The sequence below is a fragment of the Zalophus californianus genome, chromosome 6 (assembly GCF_009762305.2).
Source record: "Zalophus californianus isolate mZalCal1 chromosome 6, mZalCal1.pri.v2, whole genome shotgun sequence".
In the NCBI taxonomy this organism is placed as follows: Eukaryota; Metazoa; Chordata; class Mammalia; order Carnivora; family Otariidae; genus Zalophus; species Zalophus californianus.
Window position 1 is genome coordinate 1,656,147 of NC_045600.1, and position 24,066 is coordinate 1,680,212.

General features: G+C 66.0%; 1 protein-coding gene across 1 annotated transcript in view; it reads right to left on the minus strand.

Moving 5' to 3' along the window:
* Positions 1–6,165: 6,165 nt before the first annotated feature.
* Positions 6,166–24,066, minus strand: part of KIF26A (kinesin family member 26A) — a 41,034-nt gene continuing 23,133 nt past the window's right edge. Inside the window, exons 5-16 of the mRNA XM_027568824.2 lie at positions 19,311–19,500; positions 14,843–15,052; positions 14,230–14,323; positions 13,664–13,926; positions 13,387–13,552; positions 13,113–13,275; positions 12,657–12,819; positions 9,135–11,991; positions 8,346–8,551; positions 8,200–8,220; positions 7,664–7,814; positions 6,166–7,399 (exon numbers count right to left, since the gene is read on the minus strand). Coding sequence (XP_027424625.2) covers positions 7,218–7,399; positions 7,664–7,814; positions 8,200–8,220; positions 8,346–8,551; positions 9,135–11,991; positions 12,657–12,819; positions 13,113–13,275; positions 13,387–13,552; positions 13,664–13,926; positions 14,230–14,323; positions 14,843–15,052; positions 19,311–19,500 — 4,666 coding nt within the window. The 3' untranslated portion in view covers positions 6,166–7,217. The remainder of the gene's footprint in view (positions 7,400–7,663; positions 7,815–8,199; positions 8,221–8,345; positions 8,552–9,134; positions 11,992–12,656; positions 12,820–13,112; positions 13,276–13,386; positions 13,553–13,663; positions 13,927–14,229; positions 14,324–14,842; positions 15,053–19,310; positions 19,501–24,066) is intronic.

Below are 24,066 nucleotides of genomic sequence, written 5' to 3' on the forward strand. Positions count from 1 at the left end.
GTGGGCACCATGTCTCTGAAAAAGCCAGTCCTGCTCAGCCTCCAGAAAGCCCTGGAAACCCCCAGAAGGCTCCAGAAACCTGAGGTCAGAAGCCATTGTGGGAGGCAAGGGCGCTACCTCCCAGGGGACACGGGTGTGCACGGAGGCCAGAAGGCCGGGGCAGCTTAGGCAGCAGACGCCCACCCCCCCCCGCCCCCCGTCCTGGGTTCTCAGCCGAGGCTCATCCTGTCTCATAAAGATGCCGGCGCGCCCTGCACCAGCACAGACAGGCCCACAAATCAGGGTTGGGCGCTGGATTTAGAACATCACCACTCTGCCAGGCAGATGAGCGTCCCCGGACTGCCACCGAGGGCGGCAAGAAATACGGCCCGATGTCTCTGCTGCTGGAGAAACAGGAGAGATTTATTCCAAACCGTGGAGACCTGCATTCGATGTCTGGGGCTGACTCAGACACGGTCAGGCAGCACCTCCTTCTACAGGAGGGGAAATCAAGGCACGGGAGGGGAGGAGCTGCCCAAGACCCACAGTGCAGTGGCAGTTCTGGGCCCCGTCCCCAGGGGTCCAGCCTGTAACAAACTTACCCCAGAGACCCTGGCCCCCGCCGCCCAGCTAGGTAGGGCTCCCTTCTAAGGCCCCCAACTTGGGAGCTTTCTCTCTGTGGGGCCCATGTGTCTTCTTCAGGGGACAGGCGAAGCCATTTATTCATCTAAACCTTGGTGCCCAGAACAGCCGTGCCTGGAGACTGTGGGAGGGCAGAGGGCAGGCAGACCCGCTGATGAAACAGGGGGCCTGGCTGCCCTGGGGCAGGGGGCATGTCCCAGCTGACCTCATACTTCCCAAGTGATGAGAGTGTGAAGGCAAGTATGGGGTGACCTCACCTGGAGCCTCCCTGCAGGTTCTCAGAGACGTCACTGCCTGCTCTCCAGCCCCAGGACCCACCTGAGCTGGCAGGTACGCTGGGCACTGTGGCCACAGCCCCGCACCTGTGCAACCCTGCACCAACCAGCCAGCAGGCCGCCTCCCACACACCCCTTCGTCCCGGGCAGACCCGGTTCGCTGTGAGGCCGGAGCCTGGCCACCCAGCCGTGACCATGGAAGGGCCCTACCTGGCCTCGGGCAGCCCCCCAGGGCCACATCGCCCCTCCGGACTCCCAGGTCTCCAGGGCTGCTCAGAGGCGAGGAGGGGCTTCCAGCTCACAGCCCCGGGGCTGCCTCCCTGCCAGCAGTCAGGGAGCCCCGGGGAAGGGCCCAGGCCGGCTGTGCTCCCCTCCACTTGGACGCACAGAGACCACAGCCCCCACCACCCAGGGCCGCACAGCGGTCACGTCAGAGGACCAGGGCCTACAGGCTCCGATGTCAGGTGGCAACCCAGTGAGGGGTCTGCAGGGAGCCCAGGCCGGGCAGGGACCCTGTGCGCCGCAGGCCAGGTGGTAGGACCCCCACTCCACACTGCGCCACACTGGAAGGCACAGGTCCTCCTTGCAAAATCCTCAAGGACCTTAAATACGGCGCCGGGCAGCGGCAAGGGCTCCCGGCAGCCCGAGCCGCCACAGCTCTGTAACAGCATTAAGTAGTATTGGATTTTAACCCAAAGTATGCAATCAGCATCCTCACTCGTGGACGGCAGCGAGGGGGGAATGAAGAGAGAAGAGTTGGCCTCTTGTGGGGGGTTCCAAATAACCTAGGGAGGTGTCCCCGCAGCGCGCTGTTCGGGGGACCTTGGACCGGAGGCGCAGGAGGCGAAACCTGCCTACACATTGGCTTTAGCTGCTGCACACTCTGCAAGGTGTCAGCGCCAGGGAGACTGAGTGTGGGTGCGGAGCTCGGAGCTGCCCTCCGAGTTCTTCTGTGAATCCAGGACCACATAGAGTGTAAAAGGTGATTCCAAAACGAATACAAGCAAGAGGCTGAGGTTTGACGGGGCTGGCTGGTGGGTGCATATGCAGTTCTGTACTTGTCTCTGGGGGCCTATTTCACAAGGTGGAGAAGGAGAGAGCAGGGAGGGGAGAGGAGGGGGAGGAGAGAGGGGAGGGAGAGGGAAGCGGAGAGAAGGGGAAGGGAGTGGGAGAGGGGGAGGGGAGGGGGCAGGGGGAGGCGTGGGGAGGGGAGGGGGGCAGGGCACAGCCATGAAAGGCTCCCAGGACCCAGCTAGGAAGGTCATTCATTTACAAAGCTGAGGGGCATGTGTGGTTTTTAATCTGGGATGGGGTGACCGGGTCACAAGGGCATTGGTGCCCCAGACTACAGCTGGGCCCGGAGCTGGCGACCTCAGGACCGTGGGCCGGGAGGGAGGGCCCACAGAGCCTGCTCCAGGTGCAGACCCACGGTGGGGCCATACCCTCCACTCCCACCCCTCCCAGAAGGCCTTCCCCTGAGGCCTCAAATGTCGCTGCGCTCCCACCAGCCCCCTGGCCATGCTAGACTCAGGAGGGGAAGGCGCCATACCCCTCGGCCCTGTCCTGGGTCTCATGGGGCCTCAGTGTCCCCAGCCCTGAGTTGTGGATGGGGAGGCTTCTCGCAGGGTTCTCGGCGGCCCCCCACGCACACACATGCATGCACGCTCACACACACACACACACACACACACGTGCACGCACTGCAGATCTAGTCCACAGGAAGCCAGCTTCTTGGCTGGCCCAGGGAATTCCTTCCCGGCCCCCTCCCAGCCTCCCAGGCTTCCTGTGTGGAAATGGGGCCTGGATCCCGCCTCGGTAAACACACTATCAGGAGGGAGAAGTCACCCTCCGTGCTTCCTGTTTGCTGCAGACTCCAGGGCCAAGCCCCAGCCCCCCAGGACCCTCGGGCACCCTGTTGGGAGGGGCAGGGGCTGCTGGGTCCCCCCAGCTCCTGTCCCCAGAGTGGAGCAGGCAGGGGGTCTCCAGCCCTGAAACCAGGTCTTCCCCCACCCAGGGCCACAGGCATGCCCCATGTGGGGCAGGGGGGGGAAATGCTCAGACTCCCCTGGGACGGTGCACCCCCCAGACAGCCCCTGCAGCTGGGGGTGGGCAGGGGGTAGGGGGAGACCCGGGGTGGAGAGATGCCCCGCCGTGAACACACTCTCCAAGTCTGAGGACACTGAGGCACCCCTGACCTCGGCGGCCTCTCTGCCCCAGACCTCAGCAAAGTGCCCAGTGCCCTGACAGGCAGCGGCACAGGCCAGTCACTGGGTGGTGACCCTATTGATTTAGGACCCCTCACCTCAGGCCACCCCCGCCGCGCTGCAGGGCTGGGGCCCTGTGGGAGCCCCTGGAGGCTGCTGGTGTGACCTCACCCCCATTTCCCCAGGGGTCATAGGTCAGGAGGGGATGGGGCACCACAGCCGGCCTCACAGGGGCCATGGGCCAGGAGACAGATGGCCCCACAGACAGAGAAGGGCCCAAGGCAGACAGAAAGCGTGCTACTCGGAGCTCCAAAAGGTACCAGGCTCACCCATCCCTACCACCCAGGATCCCTGCTGCCATGGTGATGGCCCCACCCTGCCACCATCCCTCCCGCTCTCCAGCCAACCTCACCCTCCCCACGGCCATTGTGTGCTGGGCATCAGGAGAGGAGGCGCCAAGCTGACACTCACTCTTGAAGGTCCAGGCTGGTCCCCTGGCTCCTGAAACCCTCGGGTGGGAGGTCATCGTGCCCCTTTGCCCAGAGTAAGGCCCAGGAAGAAGGGGGCAGGCTCTGGACCCTGGGAGAGGCACTGCCTGGGGGCTGCAGGCCAGGTGCACAACTCCTGCCCCAGCCGCCTGCCCCCCACTTAGCTCTGGCCTGCGCCCAGCCACCCCTGGTCCCTGAGCCCCCTGCCCCCGTCATCCAGCCCCGCCTTCCTAGGTGGCCTCCCGGTGCCCAGGGCTGGGGTGGGCAGGGCGGGCAGAGCAGGCCTGGACTCGCAGAGTGAGTCAGGCAGGCACCTCACCCAGGGGAGCAGGCTGGCCGGGCGCCAGGCCGGCCTTGGGAGGCCGTGAGAGATGCCTCCTGGGCCGCTCCTTGTCTGCAGACGGCCCCGGTGGGTGCCTTGGCCTCCCCTGGCCAGCATGCTCATCTCCAGGGTTGACTGACCCTGGCCCCACAGAAAACCGTCTCTCCCCGACCCTGAGAATTCTGCACCACCCCCAAGAAGAAAGAACACAGAGTGGGAGCTATAGAGGCCACGCTGGGGTCCCGCTGCTCCAGAAGCACAATGCCCACAGAGCCCTGACTGGGGCCCCGACACGGGGCTGACTCGGCTTTGGTCAAAGACCTGGGTCCCAGGCAACGGCGGCTTTCCCATCCATAAAACGGGCACTCCCCAGCGGGGTTCCCAGCCTGTAATGACAGGGCTGAGGGCTTTGAAGTTCCAGATGAAAGGCGCCCCCGGCTCCCAGACCGCCCCCAGGACAGAAGAGCAGGCAACGCCCTCCCAGAGCTTCCCCTGGACTGTGGGAAGTAGGCTGGACCCCAAGGTCAGCCATCCCCAGCCTGGGCCTGCTCCGCAGAGACCCCCAGCCAGGACAGGGGCTGGGGTGGGGAGTCAGAAAAGGTCAAGCGCAGAAAGGGCCCCTCCAGGGATTGAGGGGTGGGAGAAGGAGCAAGGGGTGTTCTCTGCAGGAGCAAGGGACCCAATCAGCATCCCCAAGGGCCACCCAGCCCCCACAACAGCTCTGGCAAGATGGTCCAGGCACCATGACCTTGACTCACAGGCAGGCCTCCCCCAGCTTCCTGGGTGACCTCCCCAGACCGCAGCACCACCCTGGTCCCTCAGGATGGAGGGGGTCCCCAGGCCGGGCCAGCACCTCTGCAAAGCAAGGTCAGACCATGGGTCGCAGCCCCCTGGACCAGGCCCGTGGGAGCCTCGGACCAGGTGGGCTTCCCAGCCCCTGTCCTCGGATATCAGGTCCCAAAAGGCTCTATTCTCCCCATCCCATGCAGAGTCCTACCACACCCGCCTGGACCCCTCAGAGCCTCCCAAATTCAGTGGCGGAGAAGCAGGCTCCGTGACGGCGGTATAGGGCTGGGCTCCTTCTGGGGACCAAACCTGGCCTCAAAAGAGAAAGGGAGAGCCTGGGGTGGTCTGGGCCCCTGATGCCCCCGCTGACATGGGACCCCGATCCCAGGGGCAGGGCCCAGGTGTCAGGGGCAGCAGGGAGCAGGAAGGCAGTCTGGGGCAGGGGGCTTGGTACGGAGGATGACAGACCAGAGGATCCAAGGGGGCACTTGGCAAACTGTCAGAGGCTGTGGGGTCTCGGACCTGCCTCTGCCCCAAGCTAGACCTCCCCCTTGAAGAGAAACTTCACTTACTTGCTCATTCATTCATTCTTTCCTCCAGCAAATATCCCCCGAGGCCCCATGGAGGCCCAGTCCTGCGCCCGACGTGGGGGTGCAGCAATGACTCAGATCGCACCCTACCCTACCCTTTCGAGGCCCCATTGAGGCCGGGCGTATAAGCAGAGACCACACAAGGTGTGATATGCAGGATGGAGCAGCCCCCATGCTGGAGGGGGCATCCTGGACCTCACTAGGAAGGACCCCGCCGGCTGGGAGGGGCCATGCCTGCACCAGAGTGGCGGGGGGCACAGAGATGGGGTGGGGGCAGCAGCCGGGGTTGCTCAGGACCACAGTTTGAGCTTCGGGTGGAGCAGCCTGAGGCCCGCAGAAAGGTGTGGGGTGGGGAGGGTGCCCAGTGGGGGCTCCTGCCAACTCCAGGGGTCCTGAGCCTGAGGCGTCCAGTGTATCTACTCACCTGTCTCCTGGAAAGACCGGCGGGGCCGAAGGAAGGAGATGAGGCTCTCCCGGGGGCCACTCCAGCTCCTGCCTCAATTTCCCCAGCTAACACAACCCCTGGGAAGGGCGCTGGAGCCCATCAGAGAATGCTGTTTCCCCGCCAGCCTGGCCCGGGGCCCGGGATCCCTGCCTCAGCCCAGGGACCCCAAGAGCTCAGGGAGTCAGAGAGGGAATGGGGTTTGAATCCCGGCCCTGCAGGACTCACCTCCCACCATCTGTCCACCTCGCTCTGCCCCTGCTTGCCTGCAAGGCTGCCCCCCCACAGGGGCTGCTGGAGGACCAATGGGCAGAAGGCAAGTCCCCTGCTGTCCTGAAGACGTGTCCCTCCAATGCCCTGAGGCCCCCTCGCCCCAGGACCCGCGGAGGGCAGCACGCCCAGTGAGCTCCGGAGCCATTTTAACAACTGATGTGTTTTTTATTCACAAATAAAAGCTGTAGCAAGATGTTACCTACACATTTGTACAAAGGTCTGCACACCCCTAGAAAATGCACAAGGGCCAGAAAGCAGAGCCCATTGTGACGGGAACACACATGCGTCGGCAGGCTCACCCCCGGTCTGCATTTGGCAAGAAGTGCCGCCCGAGGACCCCCGCCCTGCCCAGGGCGCCCCCCGGAAAGAACCCGGCCTGAGGGATACCTTCCATAGAAAACCATAAAAACATAGATCATTTGTCTCCAAATTCCCACTGCAAATACTGCATTTATAGGCAAAATGATATAAAAATATGAACCTAACAGAACCTTTACAAAACCCTTACCCCCGCCCCACTTTGTGTGTGTTGGTTTTGTTTTTTGCTTGTGGTTTTGGTAAGAATTCCTGCCGTAGAAGAAGGCGCCTTGTGGGCAACGCCCTCCCTGTGTCCTCAGGACAGAGCAGGTCCCGGGGGTGGGGGGGCGGGGGAGGGAAGGCTGGCCCTCCCTGCCTGGAGGACCCCCTGCAACCCCGCCCCAGTGCGGTCTGCCGTGAGGATGACGCGCAGACCGGGGTCTGGGGACCACCGGACCGGCTCTGCCAAGAGGAAACAGCTGTAAAGGAAAAATAATCCTGCTTCCTGACCCACGGGCCGCCTGGGCCCAGAGCGGTCCTGCTACATGGAACTGCTTGGCTGGGAAGAGGCCCAGGCCTAGCACCTGGCACCTGGACAGCCCCTGCCGCCCCCCAGGCCACGGCCCGAGCACACCGTCTGCTGGTGTCTTGAGTCTTTAGCACCAAACGCAAAAAGTGAGAAGTCTGATTCAAGGTATAAAGGCACTTGCGTTGCTGTCTGTGTGGTGACCGTCTCCTCTCCGGCACACTCCCTCGCCCCCACCGTCCACTCCGCCTGGTCGGCCCCTCCCTCACCCTCACCGCCTCGGAGCCCCCCCCACGCCGGTCCCGCACCGGACCCTCCGCAGCCTCATGCCCCCAGCCCCCGCCACATCCTCACTCCATCCCACGTCCCCTCCCCGTGCCCCGGTGCCCAGCCTCAAACGTCCACCTCCTGGGGCGCCGACGCAGCGGCAGGGACGGCGACACTGATGTCAAAGCAGGTGACCATCATGACGTGGGCCTTGCACAGGTTCACGCACTGCTCCAAGGCGGCCGTGGCACGCTCCAGAGCCGCTAAGTACTCAAGCGACTCGGGCTCCAGCTCCGGGTCCACCTCGACTGTGGAGGGACAGTGGGCGGCGGGTCAGGGGCCGAGGAGACACTTCTGCCCCCTCCCAGCGTCTGGGTCCCTGTCTGGCCAAGGTGCAGGAGGGCGGCCGGCGCTCTCGAGGGAAGTGGCCGGCTTGGGGGTGCAGAGCAGGCGAGGCGAGCCAGGGCAGAGGGCACAGGGCAGAGGCTAGGGTCCCGCAAGCCTTGCCTCCCCTGGACGGGGAGCCTCACTGCGCCTCCCAGCGGCTCCAGCCAGCGGGGCGGGGGACTCACACTGCTCCAGCCAGCGGCCAGGCTCCACCATCAGCCGGCCCTGGGTCTCCGCCAACTCCCCGCAGAGGTGCTTGTGCTTGGCCTGCACCTCCCGAAGCCGTTGCTGCCTGCGCTCGGTCAGCCGCAGCTTGGCACTGGCACACACCAGGCCCTGGGGGGCAAGGGGCAGGCAGGGGTGCTCAGACATGGAGGACGACCTACCCCCGGGCTCTGCCAACAACCCAGGTCTTGGCCGTGGCCCCATCCTCCAGCCTCCAGGCCCGGGCAAATGTACAGTGGGGCCTCAAAGGTGGGCAGGGGTCAGACCCAGGCCCCCACATGGGAGAGGCTCACACCAGGTGCTCTCAAAGCAGCCTGCCGGTGCCTGCCTGGAACCCGGACCCAGGACGAAGGGGCACAGCGGTGGGAAACCCTCCATCAGGTGCAGCTCCACGGGACAACGGTGGTGACCTCGGGACCCCTCCGACCGCCCGCTCTGCCCAAAGTGGGCATTGGAGGCCACCCCGGGTTCAGGGCCGGGGAGGGCTGGTTCCTACCTTCTCCATATCCTGGGATGGCTGAGGGCAAGAGGGGAAGGGAAGCTCAGCTGGCTGCTGGGCCACACGCCCAGGGGCCCACCCTGCCTTCCCAGGACCTCTGACCCCCAGCCCCCCCCAGGCCCCCAGAACCCGCTGGCTCCGACCTCAGCTGGGTCCTCCCTCAGGGGGGGGCGGTGCCGCTGCAGGCGCTCCACGTCATCAATCTCATACACCTTGATCTCGAAGGGCTCCTTCAAGGAGCCAGCCAGGGGCGGGGGCAGGTCCACCCACTGCCCAGGGAGGCTGGGCTTGCGGCCCAGGGCAGCAGTGTCAGGCATGGGGGCCGGGATCAGCCGTCTCCGCTGCAGACCTGGAGCAGAGCAGGGGCACTGGGTGAGCAGAGGCTGGGGCCCAGTCCCAGGCCCCGGCGCCTGGCCAGGAGCTGAGAGGGGAGAGAGCACAGGGGCCCCTCCAGAAACCCCCAGCCCCTAAGGGCCACCTCTGCCCTGAGAAGCTGCTCCCGCCACCCCACACAGCCCCAGCCTCTTGGCCGGCCTCTCCCCGAGGCAGTCCTCGACACCCAACACCTCAACACCCCAGGCACACTGAGCCCCTGCTCAAGGCTCCCACCCCCCGCTCCCCCCCCCAGGGGCCGAGTCCCAAGCGCAAGCGGTGCCCCACCCTCATCTCCCAGGACACGCTTCCCCACTCCCCACCCCAGCTGCCGCCCACTCTGTCCGCCACACTCAGAGCAAGGAGCCGGCCCAGCCCACCGGCTCCTCCACACTGGCTGGGGGGCTCCCAGGCAGCTGGGCCCGAGCCCAGGGCAGCACTGGGCTGGAAGCCCCAGACCCAAGGCCTGCCCCGGCCCCCTGTGCCCCATCAGAGCGGCCTGCGCATGCCGGCCCCCACCAGCCTGCTGCGACGGAGACGGCCCCAGTCTCGGGACCCACCTGTGGCCCTCTTCTTGGGGGACCTGAGGCTGCGGGAGCGGGCACCCGGGGAGGCGGCCCCGCTGTCGCTCATGGAGTCGGGGGCTGAGGAGGCGCTGCCGGTGGCCTCGCTGTCGCGCAGAACGCTCTCGTAGCCGCTGCTGCCGCCGCTGTGGTAGAACAGGGCCGTGCGGCCCATGGCGGGCGGCAGCTCGCCGCTCAGCACGCTGCTGTTGTCGCTGCCGTGGCCGCTGCTGCAGCGCTGGGGCCGCCGCGGGGCCGTCACCTTGCTGTAGGGCGAGGGCAGCGGGGGCGCCGGCGGCCGTTCCTCCCCCACATTCACGCCACTGTCACTGCCACTGTCTGAGTCTGCAGAGACCCGGGAGGGGCCGCCCCTGCCGGGCGCGCCGCCCCCTGCCAGCTCATTGACACGGCTGTGGGCGGCCCGGAGCGCCTGCTTGGTGCCCATGATGGTGCCCCGGCTGGCCTTGGCCCCGACGCCGGGCACGGCCCGCAGGGCCGCCCTGGGAGCCGTCACGGGGCCGCTGGGGGTCCTGCCCACCGCTGCGGCCAGTGGCTTCCCCGGAGCACCCAGGGCCCTCGACCCACCAGCTGCTAGGCTGCGGCCCTTGCCCCCGCCAGCCGGGGGCTTCGGGGCCCCCACACCTTTGGCCGGGCTGCCCCTCCAGGCAGGAGCGGGCCCAGGGATGGGGCTGGTGGACGGCACACCCAACCTGGGCACGGCCCGGGCCGGCCTCCCAGTAGCCTCCCTGGCCTTGCCACTGCCATGCACCAGGGCTTCACATCGCTCCAGGGAGCCGTGGGCGCCGGGACGGTATGCGGCCTCTGCCCTGCCAGCACGGGCCTTCAGGCTGGACGTGGCCCTGGGGACGGGGTGGTCAGCCCGGCCACCGGGCCTGGCCTCCTCCTCCCCTCGGGGGAGGGCAGCAGCCGCAGCACGGGTCAGGGTCCCGGCCTGGGGAGCGGCCAGGGCCGGGCTGCTCTTGTGTTCCAGGCTGGACTTGCGCACGGGAGGGGCCGGGGGGGGCGCACCACTGGACCTCGGGAAGAGGCCTCCCTTGGGAGCCACACTCTTCTTGTTGCTGGGGCCAGGCTTTGGGTTGCCCAGGCAGGAGGCCGCAGCGGCCAGGGCATCCCTGCAGGATGCGGTGGGCGTGGTCACACCCAGAGTGGTGGCCCCCCTCCGCAGCGGCGGGATCTGCGCCACGGCCTCTGGCCTGTGGGCCGCCCTGGCTGCCCCCTCACAGCCGTCCACTACCCTCCGGGCACAAACCAGCCCTGAGACTGGGCTGGCAGCCCTGCTGGCAGGGGCCACCGGGAGTGGGCCACGTTCATCCGCCCGGAGCAGCCAGGGGTCCTCGAACAGGCCTCCAGGACCAGGCGGGCTCGCGGCCAGGCGACCACCGCCTGCACCACCGGCCGCTGAGGAAGTCCTCGGTTTCCGGGGGAGGCTGGAGTGGATGGTCTGCGCTGGGGCTGCCCGCCACGGGGATGCGGCCGGGGACTCCCTTCCAGGTCGGGTGGCGGGGGCTGCGGCAGCCACGTCCCCAAGACGAGGACTCCGGGCCAAGCCAGGACTGTCCGGTCCGCCGTGCTCCAGGGACCGATGGCCGCCCTCATCCGGGGAGCCTCCCAGGACCGGGGGGCCCAGGGGGTCGGGCCCTGCTGGCAAGTCAGGGCTGGCCCGGAAGGGAAGCTGTGGTGTGGGGCTGAGGCGGTCGTCCGTGCAGACGCTGACCTCACTGAGCCAGGAGCTGATGGAGGAGCCGTGGCTGCTACCAGCCCAGGTGGCTCCCTCTGAGGGCCCGCCAGGGGCCTGCGTGGTGTACGCATCGAACTCATCGTTGATGCTGCTGATGATGCTCACCGGCCTCGACCCCGAGGCTAGGGCCTGCAGAGAGCAGTTGCTGCCGAAGCTGGCCAGGCTGGTGGGGCGGCTGGAGCCGGCCAGCCCGCCCAGGGACAGCTCCTCCACCACCGTGAACACCAGCTCATCCTCACCGTTGAGCTCCACAGGCTGCTGCAGCATCACCGTGGTGGTCAGCAGGCCCCGCTCCAGACGCCGGCCTTGTGCAGAGGGGCGGGGGCCACCCGTTTGCCCACTCCTGCCCACGGGGGGCATCCGTACCACGCCATCAGCGCGCCCTCCCCCGGGGTCCTCCGGCGCTCTGCTGGCTTCCAGCTGCCGAGGAGGCGGGGGGGCCGGGCTGGGCAGCGGCCGCCTGCCTCCTCCCAGTGCAGGCTTGTCTGGCCCGAGCAGCTCAGGCCGCATGCTGCCACCCTCCCTCTGGTCGGCACCGGCCTTGGAGGGCTCCAGGGCACCCCGGCAGGTGTCTGGGGCGGGGCTGCCCCGAGGTGTGCTGGCAGCCAGTGGGGAGCCCACAGCCTTCCTGGGGGCGGCGGCCTCGGGCGGCGAGGGCTTCCTGCCCCCACAGGCCGGGCCAGCCTGGGCTCCGCTGGGGACGCCCAGGGCTCCTGAGGGGCCCTCGCTGCCATCGATGCCCTCCAGCCGCTCCTGCAGCTCGGCGAAGGTGCTGCAACGGAAGTGGTCGGCGTCTCTCGGGCCCGCGGAGGGCCGGCGGCGGCTGAGCGCGGGGATGATGGGCACGAAGTCGGGCGGGCCCTCGTTGTCGGTGAGCTCGCGGTCCGACAGCGCCGCCCCGCCAGGCCCCACGTAGATGACTGTGTCACAGGACTGCTCGCTGCTGGAGGAGTAGTCGGGGTCTCCGGGCGAGCTGGGGGCCAGGCGGCCAGGCTCTGGGGCCACAGAGCGGGGGTGGAAGGGTCGCAGGTGTGGGGGGCGGCGGGCGCGGCCTTCCTCACAGGAGCTGTCTCCGCCTGAGGAGCTGGACGCGTACTGCGGGGTGGAGCAGGCCCCCATGAGTGGCCGCCTCATCCACCGCCTCATCCCCCACGTCCCAGCAACACACGCCCATGCCACAGCCAGGGAGAAGGACACGATGGTGGCATCCACCCACCACACCCCACCAAGGCGGCAGCAGCACCAAAGGGCTCAGGCGCCAAGCATAACCGAATCTTCTCCGCAGAGTCCAAGGAAACAGCATTAAGCCGGATCACAGGGAGGCAAGAACACGCCCCCACAGCCACACCGCACATAACTGCAAATCCAGGATTCAGACCCAGGTCCGTCTGGCCCCAGGGCCCCCCCCAGTTCTACCCTCCTGCCCCCGCTGAGGGCTGCCCAGGAAGCGCCCTGCTGGCTGGCACCAGGGGGCCAGGCTCAGGAGGGGCACGGGCCATGGGGACCACAGGCCAACCCCCGACCAGGCACATGGCAACCACAAGCCCCATTGGGAGCAGTTCCAGTCCTGCCTGAGGTGCCAGGTGATCTTGGGGCGCAGCTCCCTGCCTTGTCCAGGCAGAGCCACAAGGGTGCAGCCCCGTGACCCCAGGGCACACGGTGAGTCCAGCCCGGGATGGGCAGCAGGCCCCTCACCATGCCAGGCAGGGGCGCTTGGAAGGTCCTCGGGGTGGGAAGGGCGGGCGGGAGACAGAGCCAACCTTGACCTTCTTCCTGCGCAGGCGGTGGACACGGGCAGCTAGCTGCACGGTGCTGAGCGTTTCGGCGTGGCGAGCGGGTGCGTCCGAGACGTGGGCAATCATGGTGGTCCGGCAGCTGGGGGCGGCCAGGGACTCACTCAGCAGCATGGTGAGCCTGTGCTCCCTGGGGGCGAGGGTTGCTCAGAGGCTGAGGGCCTGGGGAGGGGATGTCAGGGTGGGAGGGAGGGAAGAAGGCAGGTCTCTCCCCAGGACAGGGCCATCCCCAGGTTCAGCTCTGGCATCTGGCCCTCGGGGCCAGGACCCCCCACAAGCCCTCCAGCAGCGAGGCCCGGTGGATGAGAGGGATAGAGACCCAGTAGCTCAGGGCTCCAGGCCCAATGGACGTGCCCGCCATGCCCTTGGCTGGCTCCCCAGGGGCCAGCCCCGCCCCTGCCTGCCAAGGAGCCCACCGCTCACCTGTAGGGCACGTGCTTGGCTCCGCTGACCAGGGCCAAGATGACACTGCCCAAGGCCGACAGAGGCAGACACGAGGGTCCCCCGGGGGCCTCCCCGCCCCGGCTGGGTGCCCCCTCACAGCCGCCCAGGTCGATGAGATGCAGGCGGCTGCGGCCTCCAGACACTGAAAGCACAGGGCAGGAAGGTGGCGGCGTGGCCCCCGGGACACCCGGACCCCCCGAGCCCCCGGGGCGCCGCAGGCAGGGTGGGCGGAGGCGCACGAGCCGACACCTACTTCCGCCCCGGCCGTACTTCTCCACGCGGTACTGGTAGACGTGCAGCGTGAAGAGCAGGTGTGAGCTGCAGCTGGGCCAGCGGGCGCTGCGGGCCGCCAGCGCCGCATCCAGGAACAAGGCTGCCTTCTCTGCCGTGGGCGCCCGAAGCTCACTGTGGTTCGGCAGCTGGGGACGGGCGGAGGGGAGGGCGGCGCACAAGCTGTGGTCCGGGCCTGCCTCCTGGAGGCCACCCTCGCCGTCCCCCCGAGCCCCGTGGCCGCGGGGCCGGTGGCGTACCTGCGCCCCACACACAGGGTCCTCGCGCAGGTACATGCCCGGGGACTGGGCGTCCTGGAGGCTGCCGGAGGCCACCTCGGCCAGCAGGTCCCTCAGGCTCTCGTCAGGGCCACACACCTCCAGAGCAGACACGCGCACCGAGAAGCGGGTGCCAGTCCTCTCTTTGCGCTCCTCAATGAGCCTGAAGAGCCAGGAAATGGCACAGGGCACAATGCCCAGGCTCTGAGGCGAGCTGTCCTTCCCAATCATAGTGTAGGACTTGCCTGGGGGGCACGTGGGCGTGTCAGGGTCCCACACTCAGCCTGACACGCCCTCAGAGCCCAGCCACACCCGGCTGCCCCCCCCCCCCCGCCCCGGGGCCTGCCTGGGACCCTCAGGGCCAATGTGGGGCCGCTGAGATGGAGGGGCCCCGTGCCTCCCAGGACTGCAGGGGACTTCCTCTCCACGTGCCCCCCTCCCCGGCCCTTGGGCCCACCCACTGCCCATATGGGATAACCCATATCCCCCTTCCCGCCTGCAAGATGAGGCCCAGAGCCTGTGGAGACGGGGTGATGGGGGATGCTTACCAAGGCTCGTGTGGCCGAAGGAAAAAATGCAGCCATCAGCCCCACTGACCACCGACTGGAGCACATCAGCCACCGTCCCCGAGCAGACCTCAGCCTGGGAGAGGGGCACAGAGCACCAGGCAGGCGCCAGGGTCAAGGGGACGACACCCAGCCTCCCACCACACCTGCCTGTTCCCATCCCATGCAGCCTGGCAACTCACAAGGTGGGCAGCCTGGCACACGCAGGCCCCAGGACAAGGAGCTCTCCACGTGCACACCCAACACACGCGGCATGAGCCAGCCAGGCACAGGGCTCACACTGCCCTCGTGGAGGCAACTTGGGACACAGACCAAACCGCACCCCAGATGCTTGCATACACCCAGCAAACAGCGAACCCTGCTCACAAAGCTTCCACGGAGCCCACTGAAAATCCAGAGCACTTCCCCGCAAGCGGCCTGACAACTAGGTCGGGAGGAGGGTGGGAGACCCCCAGGGCCAGGCCAAGGAGGGTAATGCACCACAGGCTGGGCCTGGGCCACAGGACCTCGCTCTTGCCTCCCTCCTTTCTCCCCCTGGGCACCAGAAACAAGCGCAGGCCTGGCCCCGGCCCCTGGGGGTGCCCGCCACCCTCACCTGCTCCGAGTCCTGGGGGAAGACCGCATCGAAGGCAAACATCTTGGGAGCCGTAGCAGAGGCTCGTCGGGGGCCTGAGCTGCCCGGGGGCCCGGTGGCCGGGTCGTACAGGGTCACCTGCTTCTTGCGTGGGTCCACCTTCAGGAAGGACGTGGACTCGGCTGAGGGCTGCACCCCCTGCGCCGGCCAGATCCGCAGCATGACCTTCACCTGGAGGAGGCGGGCGGGAGAGGGCATCTGAGCAGCCGCCCGCCCGCCCAGCGGCCGCTAATTACAGGGCAGGAGGAACTCGCGCGAGTTGAGACAGCGGGCCAGGCCTCGGCACGGGGATCCCCACCGCAGGAATGTGGATGCCGGCACCCCAGGTCCCGTGTGAGGTCAGCCAGGCAGGCAGAAAGCAAGGCTCACTGAGGGGACGCTAGCCTGGTGCGGGGCAAGGAGCAGAGGAGTGGGGGCCAGAAGAGGGGGGCATGCGGGTGCAGGAGGAGGGGGAGCGTGTAGGAGCACCAGCTGGGGGAGGGCAGGGCACTGGTGGGGATGTATGGTGGGGAACAGAAGGGGGAAAAGGCAAGAGAGGGGAGCAGGCTCCAGGCACCCCAGTGAACAGAGGGAGAGGATTGTGGGATGGCACCCAAAAGCACCCCACCCGCCCTTGATTTGGGGTTCCTCCACACCCTCCGCTGCCTCTGAGGCAGAGCTGGGAGCTAAGTGAGCTTGACCCAGAGGCACAGAACCCTTGGGACCCGAATCAACCCCACGCACGTGGTGCAGCTCTGCCGGCCACCCCCCTCCCAGACCCACTTCGGTTAAGGAGGGAGGAAACATGCAGACAGGTCGACTGTGGCACCAGGTCATACAGCCTGGGAGTGGGTCTCCTCCAATCCCAAATCCCAAGCTGAGGGCAGAGGGAGAAGGGAAGCCAGAGAGGCAAGCAGAAGAGGCCCCAAGACACAGTCCCCCAGGAAGGAAGGCGCGCAGCCCCCACACCCTGCCAACAGGGCCCCTCCTCAGAGTGCTCCCCTGGGGGTGCATTCTCCACCCCCAGTGGGAAGGGACGGGCTGCACCCCCATCTCCCGACCTCAGCCGGCCGGGCTCAGGAAGCTGCAAAGTGCAGCCCCAAGGAACGTGGGCTCGGGGTTGGGGGCTGGGGCGACTGTGGCAAGGATTTGCCCCCAGCTGCCAAAGGGCAGCCCCAGCCCCCAGGTCAGTCTAGCCTCCGCCTCCTCTAAGAAGCCCCTCACTACCAGCTCCCCAAGCCGGTCAGGAGCCCTGAGTGCATCTGGCCGCACTGGGACCGGAGGGACAAAGGCGCAACAGTGGTACGGCCTAGGGAAGAAGCTGAGGGACCGGGGCTCCGACCCCAGAGCCAGCTGGGAAGCCCAACTCCAACCCCAGGCACTGGCAGGATTCCGGGCCAGTGGAAGGACACACTGGCAGGAAGAAGACATGGTAATCCTCCCCGAGGGAAAGGTGCCGCCCCGAGGTGCAGGAGACACTGAGGCCTGGACAGGGGGCACAGGCGGGGGAACGCAGGAGACAGAACAGGGCCTTAGCCTGGGGGCCCTGGCCAGGGACCAAGCGGCCTCTGCTCCTATGTGACCCTAAAACACAAAGACCGACACAAAAGTGTGCCCCCCATCCTCCGCCCTCCACCCCCGTGCTGGGCTCCACAGAAGACAGGCATCCCTGCGGCCAGACCACCGGCCCCAACGCCCTCGAGGGAACAGAGGCTCAGTGGGGAGGGGGGCCGGGACCTAGACCCAAGAGCCCAGAGCAAGCTGCACTGCAGACACCCCAAAACCTGCGTGGAGAAGAAACACCCCAAACCCCATCTTCTGCATGGCCCCAGGGGCGCCTTCTGACCTGGAGGAGCCCTGGTGAACTAGGGTCCCTCCTGGGAGGGGCACCAGACTCCACTTTCTGCTGAAGGACACCACCTTCCGCTCCCCATTGAAATCTTCGATTTCTCCACTACAGCATAAATCAAATTACCAGACTCGTTTCAGAGCCAATATTTTTCACGGATTTAATTGTAAGTGACAGATACATAACGCCGGCAAAATTGGTTTACTGTGGGTAGCTCGCGCGGGAGGCTCATCTTCTCCCCTTCAGCATGCGGCAAATTGACATGCAAAATCGCTCCAGGAAGGAGGGTACATCCTCCGGGGAGAAGCCTATAGAAACACTTCTCCGCTGCACTCCCCGAACCTGGGCTCCGTCAGGCCAGAATCAATTCTTTTATTCCCCGACGACGCGAACAAAACTATTTCATTTCCAAGTGCCGCTGCCAAGCAGATGAAAATGTGCACTTCCCGGTAATTTCTGGCAATTTTTTTTTTCAGCGCGAACTCCCGGCCACTTCAGGAGCCAAATGGGTTGTGCAGATTGGAGGGGATTCCTGGGGGGTGCTGAGGCTCGGCTCTTGCAGGGCAGGAAATGCCCCAGGGGTGCCCCGGGGAGCCAGTCACAACAGTCCCCACGCGGGGATCCCCAGCCTGCTGGGAGGGGGCAGTGCGGGCCCGGCGGGCCATCATCCCATCCTAGCGGAACGCACAGGCCATTGTCTGCAAGGATCCTGCCCTTCCCGCCAGGAAATGACAGGGTCTTTGCAGGAGGCAAGAGTGGCTGAGTCTCTCCCCGAAATGTTCAGATATTACAAAGCCCCGCTGAATAGCTGCTAGGTAGGGAAAAAACACGTTTTGCATAAAAAAAGGGCTTCCACTCCTAAGAGGTGGCCCAGGCGGCGAGGGGGGAGGGGCACTGCTCAGCACCCACAGAAAGGATGTCTTTTTTAATACTGCCAGATGATGAATTATCTTAAGTAGCACATTAATGTCAGGAATTGAGCATAATCTAACTTCTTTTCTGTGACAATATGAAATGCCTTTCAGGAGGCATTTCTGACTGTGACATTCGTGCCAATAACGTCCAGGGAGCCAGGGAGGGGGCTCCGGGCAGCGAGTGGACTGGTGACCAGGGGCTCCCTGTGTTGAGGGACTGGGGTGGGGGGAGGGGAGGGGGCCCGTCTACCTCACAGAAAAGGGAGCCGCGGCCTGCCCCAGAATACTTGGGTGGAGACCAGGCCCCAGGAGGCGGTGGAGGCTTGCCGGCGCCCTGGTGCCCCGGTGCCCGGGGAACGCAGTGGTTACTGGGCCGGAGACATGTGGCCCAGCCCCACCCCGCCCCTGCTTTCAGACAGAGAAGCCCAAGCGGTCCAGACAGTCCGAGTGAGCAGGCCAAGGTGAGAGCCAGGCCCAGAGCTGTTGGAGACCCTCCCCTGCTGCCACTCTGCCCCGTCCAGCTGAGCGTGCCCACCACAGCCCTGCATTTCCACAGCTAAGGCGGGAGGGGCTGAGACACCCCCCCCCACTCTAGCGAGCTCCCAGGGACTCCGATGCAATGAGTCTTGGCCGGGGCTGCAGGCTCTCGGCCTTGTGAGGGCGTGGGGGTGACAGAGTTGAGAGAAGGCTTCCAGAAGGAGCAGCCTGGCAGAGTCACCATGGGACTGGGGGTGCATGGCTCAGGCCTGGGGCAGGGTACCCTCAGCAGACCCCGGCACCAGGAGCTCAAGCCCCGTGAGGCATGTCCCAGGCGGGGTGGGGCGGGCTGAGCCCGGGAGAGCCTGGAACCCAGCCAACCCCCTCTGCAGGGGGTGAGCCTCTGGGTGCTGGAGTGTGGGGGGTCCACCCCAATCCCAGCCACCCTCAGGGAGGTACCTGGGAGTGGCCACCGGGAACAGTGTAGGCAGAAAATCAGGAAAATGCTCAGGGTACACCCTCAGGGTCAGGCCCAATCCTCACCCCAGAGCTGTGTGCCTGTGCCTCAGTCTCCCCGCCCTCAACGGGCACAAAGAGCCCACCTCACTAACGTGCTCACACAGATCCCACACAAGCAGGACCTCTAGTAAGGCCAGGGTGCAAATACGAGCCAACCAGATGGGGCCAGGACAGAAGCCCCGTCTCGGCAAAAGGCCACGAAAGCCAGGGATCAGAGCCAGGGGCCAGCCGCCTGTTCCACGGCAAGGCCCTTCCCCCTTTTGGCCTCAGTCTCCCCATCTGAACCGGTTGATCCCACGTGGGCCTAGAGGGGTCCCATCCCTGCCCTGGAGCCCCACCTCACGGCAGCATGCCAACAGACACAAGGTATGGGGGCGTTCCTGGGGGTCAGACCCCAACCCCTGGCCCCAGGAAGCCCTGGCTGTCCCACCCCACTGAGACCAGCATCCCTGGGACCCCCACCCATTTCCTGAAGCCCCACCACAGTCTCCGAGGCTCCTGTTGCCACCCTGAGCTGCCAAGGTGGGCCTGGGCCTCAGTCTCCCTGTCCGCACCCCACCCTGCCCCACCTGGGAGAAGGACGCTGGATCCTTCCATCTCCTGCGCCCCCTCCCCGCACCTCCTCAGACATCCCTGGCTCCATCCCACCCACCAGCCCCCGGGGTCACCCCCACATCAGGGGTGGGCCTACCTTTCCGACACTGCCGGGGTTGTCCTTAACCTTGGAGGCGGCCCTGAGCAGGCAGGGGGGCGTGGGGGGCGGCCACAGCTGCAGGACCCCGCTGAAGTCTGTGGGGTAGGGGGAGGCGCTGCGGGCAGCAGGGGCCGGCGGCGGATGAGGCTTCTTGCGCTTGGAGGCCAGGCTGAGCTTCTGGGCGGCCCTGGGGAGGGGAGGAGAGGGGGCAGGTGGGGCACTCGGTGGTGTCCTGGTCATCTGCCCCGCCCCAAGTCGGCCCCACAGCCCAGTAGGGGCCCCAGGGCTGGGGCTGTCGTGCCCTGTCCCGGCCAGGCGACAGACGCCCCTCCCCTCACCCTGCACTGAGCGCGCCCTCTTCCCACCAAGCTCCGTCTGCCCTGGGTCCGCAGCCCAGCAGCTGCTGCAGGGTGGGGGGCAGGCTGGAGCGTGTGGGCTCAGCCACTCATAAGCTGTGTGAGCCGGCCATGGTGGCTTAGTCTCTGTGCCTCAGTCTCCCCATCGCTAACGTGGGCTGACACGACCAGCACAGGCCCTCGTGTGCAGCCCCGAGGAGCTAAAGCGTCCAAGGCACCCAGGGCAGTGCCAGCGGACAGGAGAAGCTCAATGAAGCCTGGTGTTCCCGTGATCGCCGTGGCCCCCAGCCCCACCCCACCGCCCTAGCTGGGCCTCCGGATCCTACCGGAAATGCTACCCCTGCTGCCTCAGCCTCCAAGGCCACTCAGCCCAGGGAGGCGCCTCCAGCAAGGCCCCAACAGTCCCTCCCCGCTTCGCCACCATCCTCAGCCCGGCACTGGAGCCCTGTGTGATGTGGCCCCGCCAGACCCCCACGGCGTCCCCAGGGAACCCACAGTCTGCCCCAGGCCCCGGGGTCTTCACCCACCCTGGAGAGGCTTCTGGCACACATGTGAGAGCCACTGTTCCAGACTCCCAGAGCACCCTCCTACACACGCACACACACGCGTGCTCATGCACACGCACACGCGTGCATGCACACATGCACGTGCGTGCACATGCACACACATGCACACCACAGGCCCGCCACGCTCCTGGGTCTTGGTTCCCACTGACCCTCCCGCCAGGGTCTCCCCACAGCGGCTCCAGCACATCTTCCCCACGGCACCAAGTGAGAGTTCGCCCAGCATCAGAGCCCCCACCCTCCAGCACAGGTGACACCAGGTGACACAGATGGGCCTGGGTCCATGTTCACACTCCACCCCCACTGCCCGGATGGCCTGGCCTCAGTCACCCCGTTCACGTGGACGGGGGCCCCCAGAGAGAGGGGGTATGCTGGGATGTGAGCTGAGCCTGGGGCTGAAGCACCAACACCCACCTGCATCTCTCTTCTGCACCCTACGGGACCCAACCCCTCCTCCCAGAGCCCCACCTCCGAAGGACACCCACAGAAGGACCTGCCCACACAGGGCAGCCCAGCCGTCAGCCAGCCTCCCACCCTGCGATCTACCGCCGGCATTTTGGTTAACCCCACTCATCTTTAATAGGAGTTGTCTTTTAAGAGACCCCAGGGACGGCTTTCCTCCTAGTGAGGTGTCATGGCGGGAAATAAAAGTAATCTACGATGCGTGGCAGATCCTTAATAGAGCGGTGGCCGGTGGCGCCCCGGCGGGGCGGGGGCAGAGCGGGGGCTGTGGAGAGTGGAGCCCACACGCTGCCCAGGAGGAGCCCAAGCACCTGGGGGCACAGGGAGCCCTGAGCCAGGGCACTTGGTTTCTCGGGCCACAAGCCCACATGAGCCCGATTCCTGCCTGAGCCCCATATTTGTAAACCTCAAAACTCCCTGAGAATCACACTGCAGACCAGGGGCAGAATAGAGGCTGAGAGCATCGTCTGGGTGCAGGAGGAGGAGTGGGGGCGAGGGGGGGGGCACAAGCAACTCCAAGAAGGCACAGGGCACGGCCACTAACCCAAACTGCAATGTGACCGACCCTGGGGGCAGTCAGGGCTGGGCAGGGTGAGGACCAGGGAGACCCGGGCAGGGGGCCGTGGGAGTCTGGGGTTCCTCCACCCTGGCCACCCCCCAGCCTCGGACACGGTCCTGGACCCCAACTACCCTAGGGTACGCCACAGCTTCCTGCCAGCCGCCCCGTGGGAAGGAGCTACAACCTGACCCGGAGAACGAGCCCCCAGCAGGCAGCCCCAGGGGATGTAGAGGCTGAGAAGGACCCGTGGTGATGGGTAAGGCACTGGGGGAGCCCAGAGCAACTTCAGTAGGAACGTCCAGTCTGCAGAGACCATGACCGGAGGGCAGTGCTTTGCCTGGAGGATCACACAGGAGGCCATAGATGGCTCTGCACCCTTCGTGACCCTCTCAAGAGCCAGGGGTCCACAGCACAGCCCTCGGCGCACTCAGGTCACCCTCAGGGCCCTAGCAGAGCAGCATGGGAGGTGTCCTTCCCCACTGGACCCCTTCTGGTCACACTTGGACAGAGGTTGGGCCTGGCACTTTCTGAGGTCCTGCCAGCCTGGGAGTCTGGAATATCATTGGCCAGGCATCTCCACCCTGTGGTCTGACATATGTCAGACCATAACTCAGGGCACCCCCTCCTCCCTCCCCAGCCCTGTGGTCAGCCCCCGAGGGACTGGGAGCCGAGGACCTGTGCCCTGGCCCGCCCAGCCCTCCAGGTTCTGCTCTTACAGGCTCACCCCACCAGGCATGACTCAAAGGCATGTCACTGCATTAACAAGGGCCCAGGACGGGCACTCTCTCCTTTGATGAAATCCAGGCCCCTGTTAACTACCAGTACAAACCCACAGCTGCACCTCAGTCCATAGGCCCGGGGGCAGTGGGGGGTGGGGGGGGTGGCTGGGCTGGCCCTCAAGCCTCAAGGGCTGCAGCCTTCTGGAGGCACAGACCTGGTTCCTGACCAGTGAAGGCACAGAGAGCAGGGGCAGGGGGTGCCGGGACTCACAGAGCACCCCACCCAGGACCAGGACGACCCACTGCACTGTTGGAGGTGGGGGCCCAGGGTGGGGCCTGCAGGGGTGAGGAGTAGCAGGAGGCGAGACATGCAGGGGATCGTATGCAAGTCTGAGTGGCCTGGCTCTGAAGAGAAGACTGGACAAAGAGCAACTTCACCCCTCAGAAGATACTCTTTCAGGAAGCCCACCGTGATGCCCTCAAGCTGGGCTTCGCAGAGCCTTCTGCTCCTATAGGAACCCGTCCCCGTCCTGAGACACAAGTCCACCAGGTGGGGTCTCCCAAGGGCAGGTGTTTGCCAAGCCCAAGGCAACACGGGAAGCTCAGGACGCCCTGACACGGCTGGGCGCGGGGGTGTGAGTGAGCGAGTGGGTGAGTCAGTGGGTCAGTGAATGAGTGAGTGAGTGCACAGGTGCCCGGGTCAGCAGGTGCCTGGGTCATCGGGTGCGCAGGTCGGTGGATGTGTGGGTCGGTGGGTGCAGGGGTCAGCAGGTGGGCAGATCAGTGGGGGCAGGGATGCATCAAGGAGCAGATGCATGACTGAGTGGGTACGCAGGTGAGGGGGTGCATGGGTGCATGGAGGAGCGGGCGTGAGGGTGAGCAGGTGCTCAGGGGAGCAGGTGAGGGAGTGCAGGGGCAAAGGGTGCGTAGGTGAGAAAATGAATGAGTGGATGGATGAATGAGTGGGTGAGCAAATGAATAAGTGAGTGGATGAGCAGGTACGCGGGAGCAAGGAGTGGGTGCGTGGGTGAGCGGGTGCTCAGGGGAGCGGGTGCGTGGATGAGGGGGTGTGCGGTGAACAGATGAGCGGGTGTGCAGGATGAATGGATGCATGGCTGAATGAATGAGCGAGTGAGTGGCTGGGAAATGGGCACCTCCAACTCCCCTCAGGGAAGAGTTCGCCTTTTTACAAAGAAAAAGCACCTCTTCCAAATGAGAAGGTGGTTTCCCAGGCAGTTAGCCTTGATGGCGAGGCCCTTACCCATGTGAGGGTCTCGGGGCTTTTTGGACATGTGTGGGCATTGGGCATGGCCAACCCAGGGCTTCCTAACTCGTTGGGCCAGGATGAGGCTGGTGGCCCCGGCCACGCCCCACCCACCCTGCATCCAGCCCACAGGGAACTGCCACCCACAGGCCCCGGGAGCCCCCAGATCTGCCCACGGGGGGCCCAGAGGTGCAGGGCTGCCAAGAGGGCCCTAGGCCGCTGACACAAGGGACCAAGGTCCCCACAGCCAGAGCTCTGACACCTACTACCATGGCAGGAGATTTTCGTGTCCCCTGGGACCCTCACCCGGAGACTGTGAGGCTTCCTCCGCCCCAGCTTGGAGGTAAGAGGCACTCCCCGCAGAGCGCCCCTGCTCTGGGTGCCCCTGGGCAGCAGCCCCTAGGGTTCGGGACCTCTGCTGGGTGCCGGGCCTGACATTCTGTGGGCTAGGCGTCCAGGCAGACACCAGGGAGGGGGCTCCACGGCGGCTGCAATGGGGGTGGGGGGGCAGCTGAGTGTAGCGGGACGTCCTGGCTCCCAAAGGAAACGCACCCCTCGCCCTCCCAGCCCCTGTCCAGGAGACCCCAGCCATTCTTCCAAAGCATCCATCTACATTCAGGAATTTGGGAGGTGACCCCCAGAAAGGCCCGAGAGCCCACTAATGGAGACACCTTGGAGGAGGGGCGAGGGGAGGTGGGAGTGGGAGGCTCAGGAAAGGGGAGTCAAGGTCACAAAAGCCTCCAGAAAAAACGTAATTATGGTCGCCCGCGCCATGTAGCCCAGCCTTTTCAGAACTCAGGTCAGGTCGGCCTACTGAGCTCTCAGCCAAG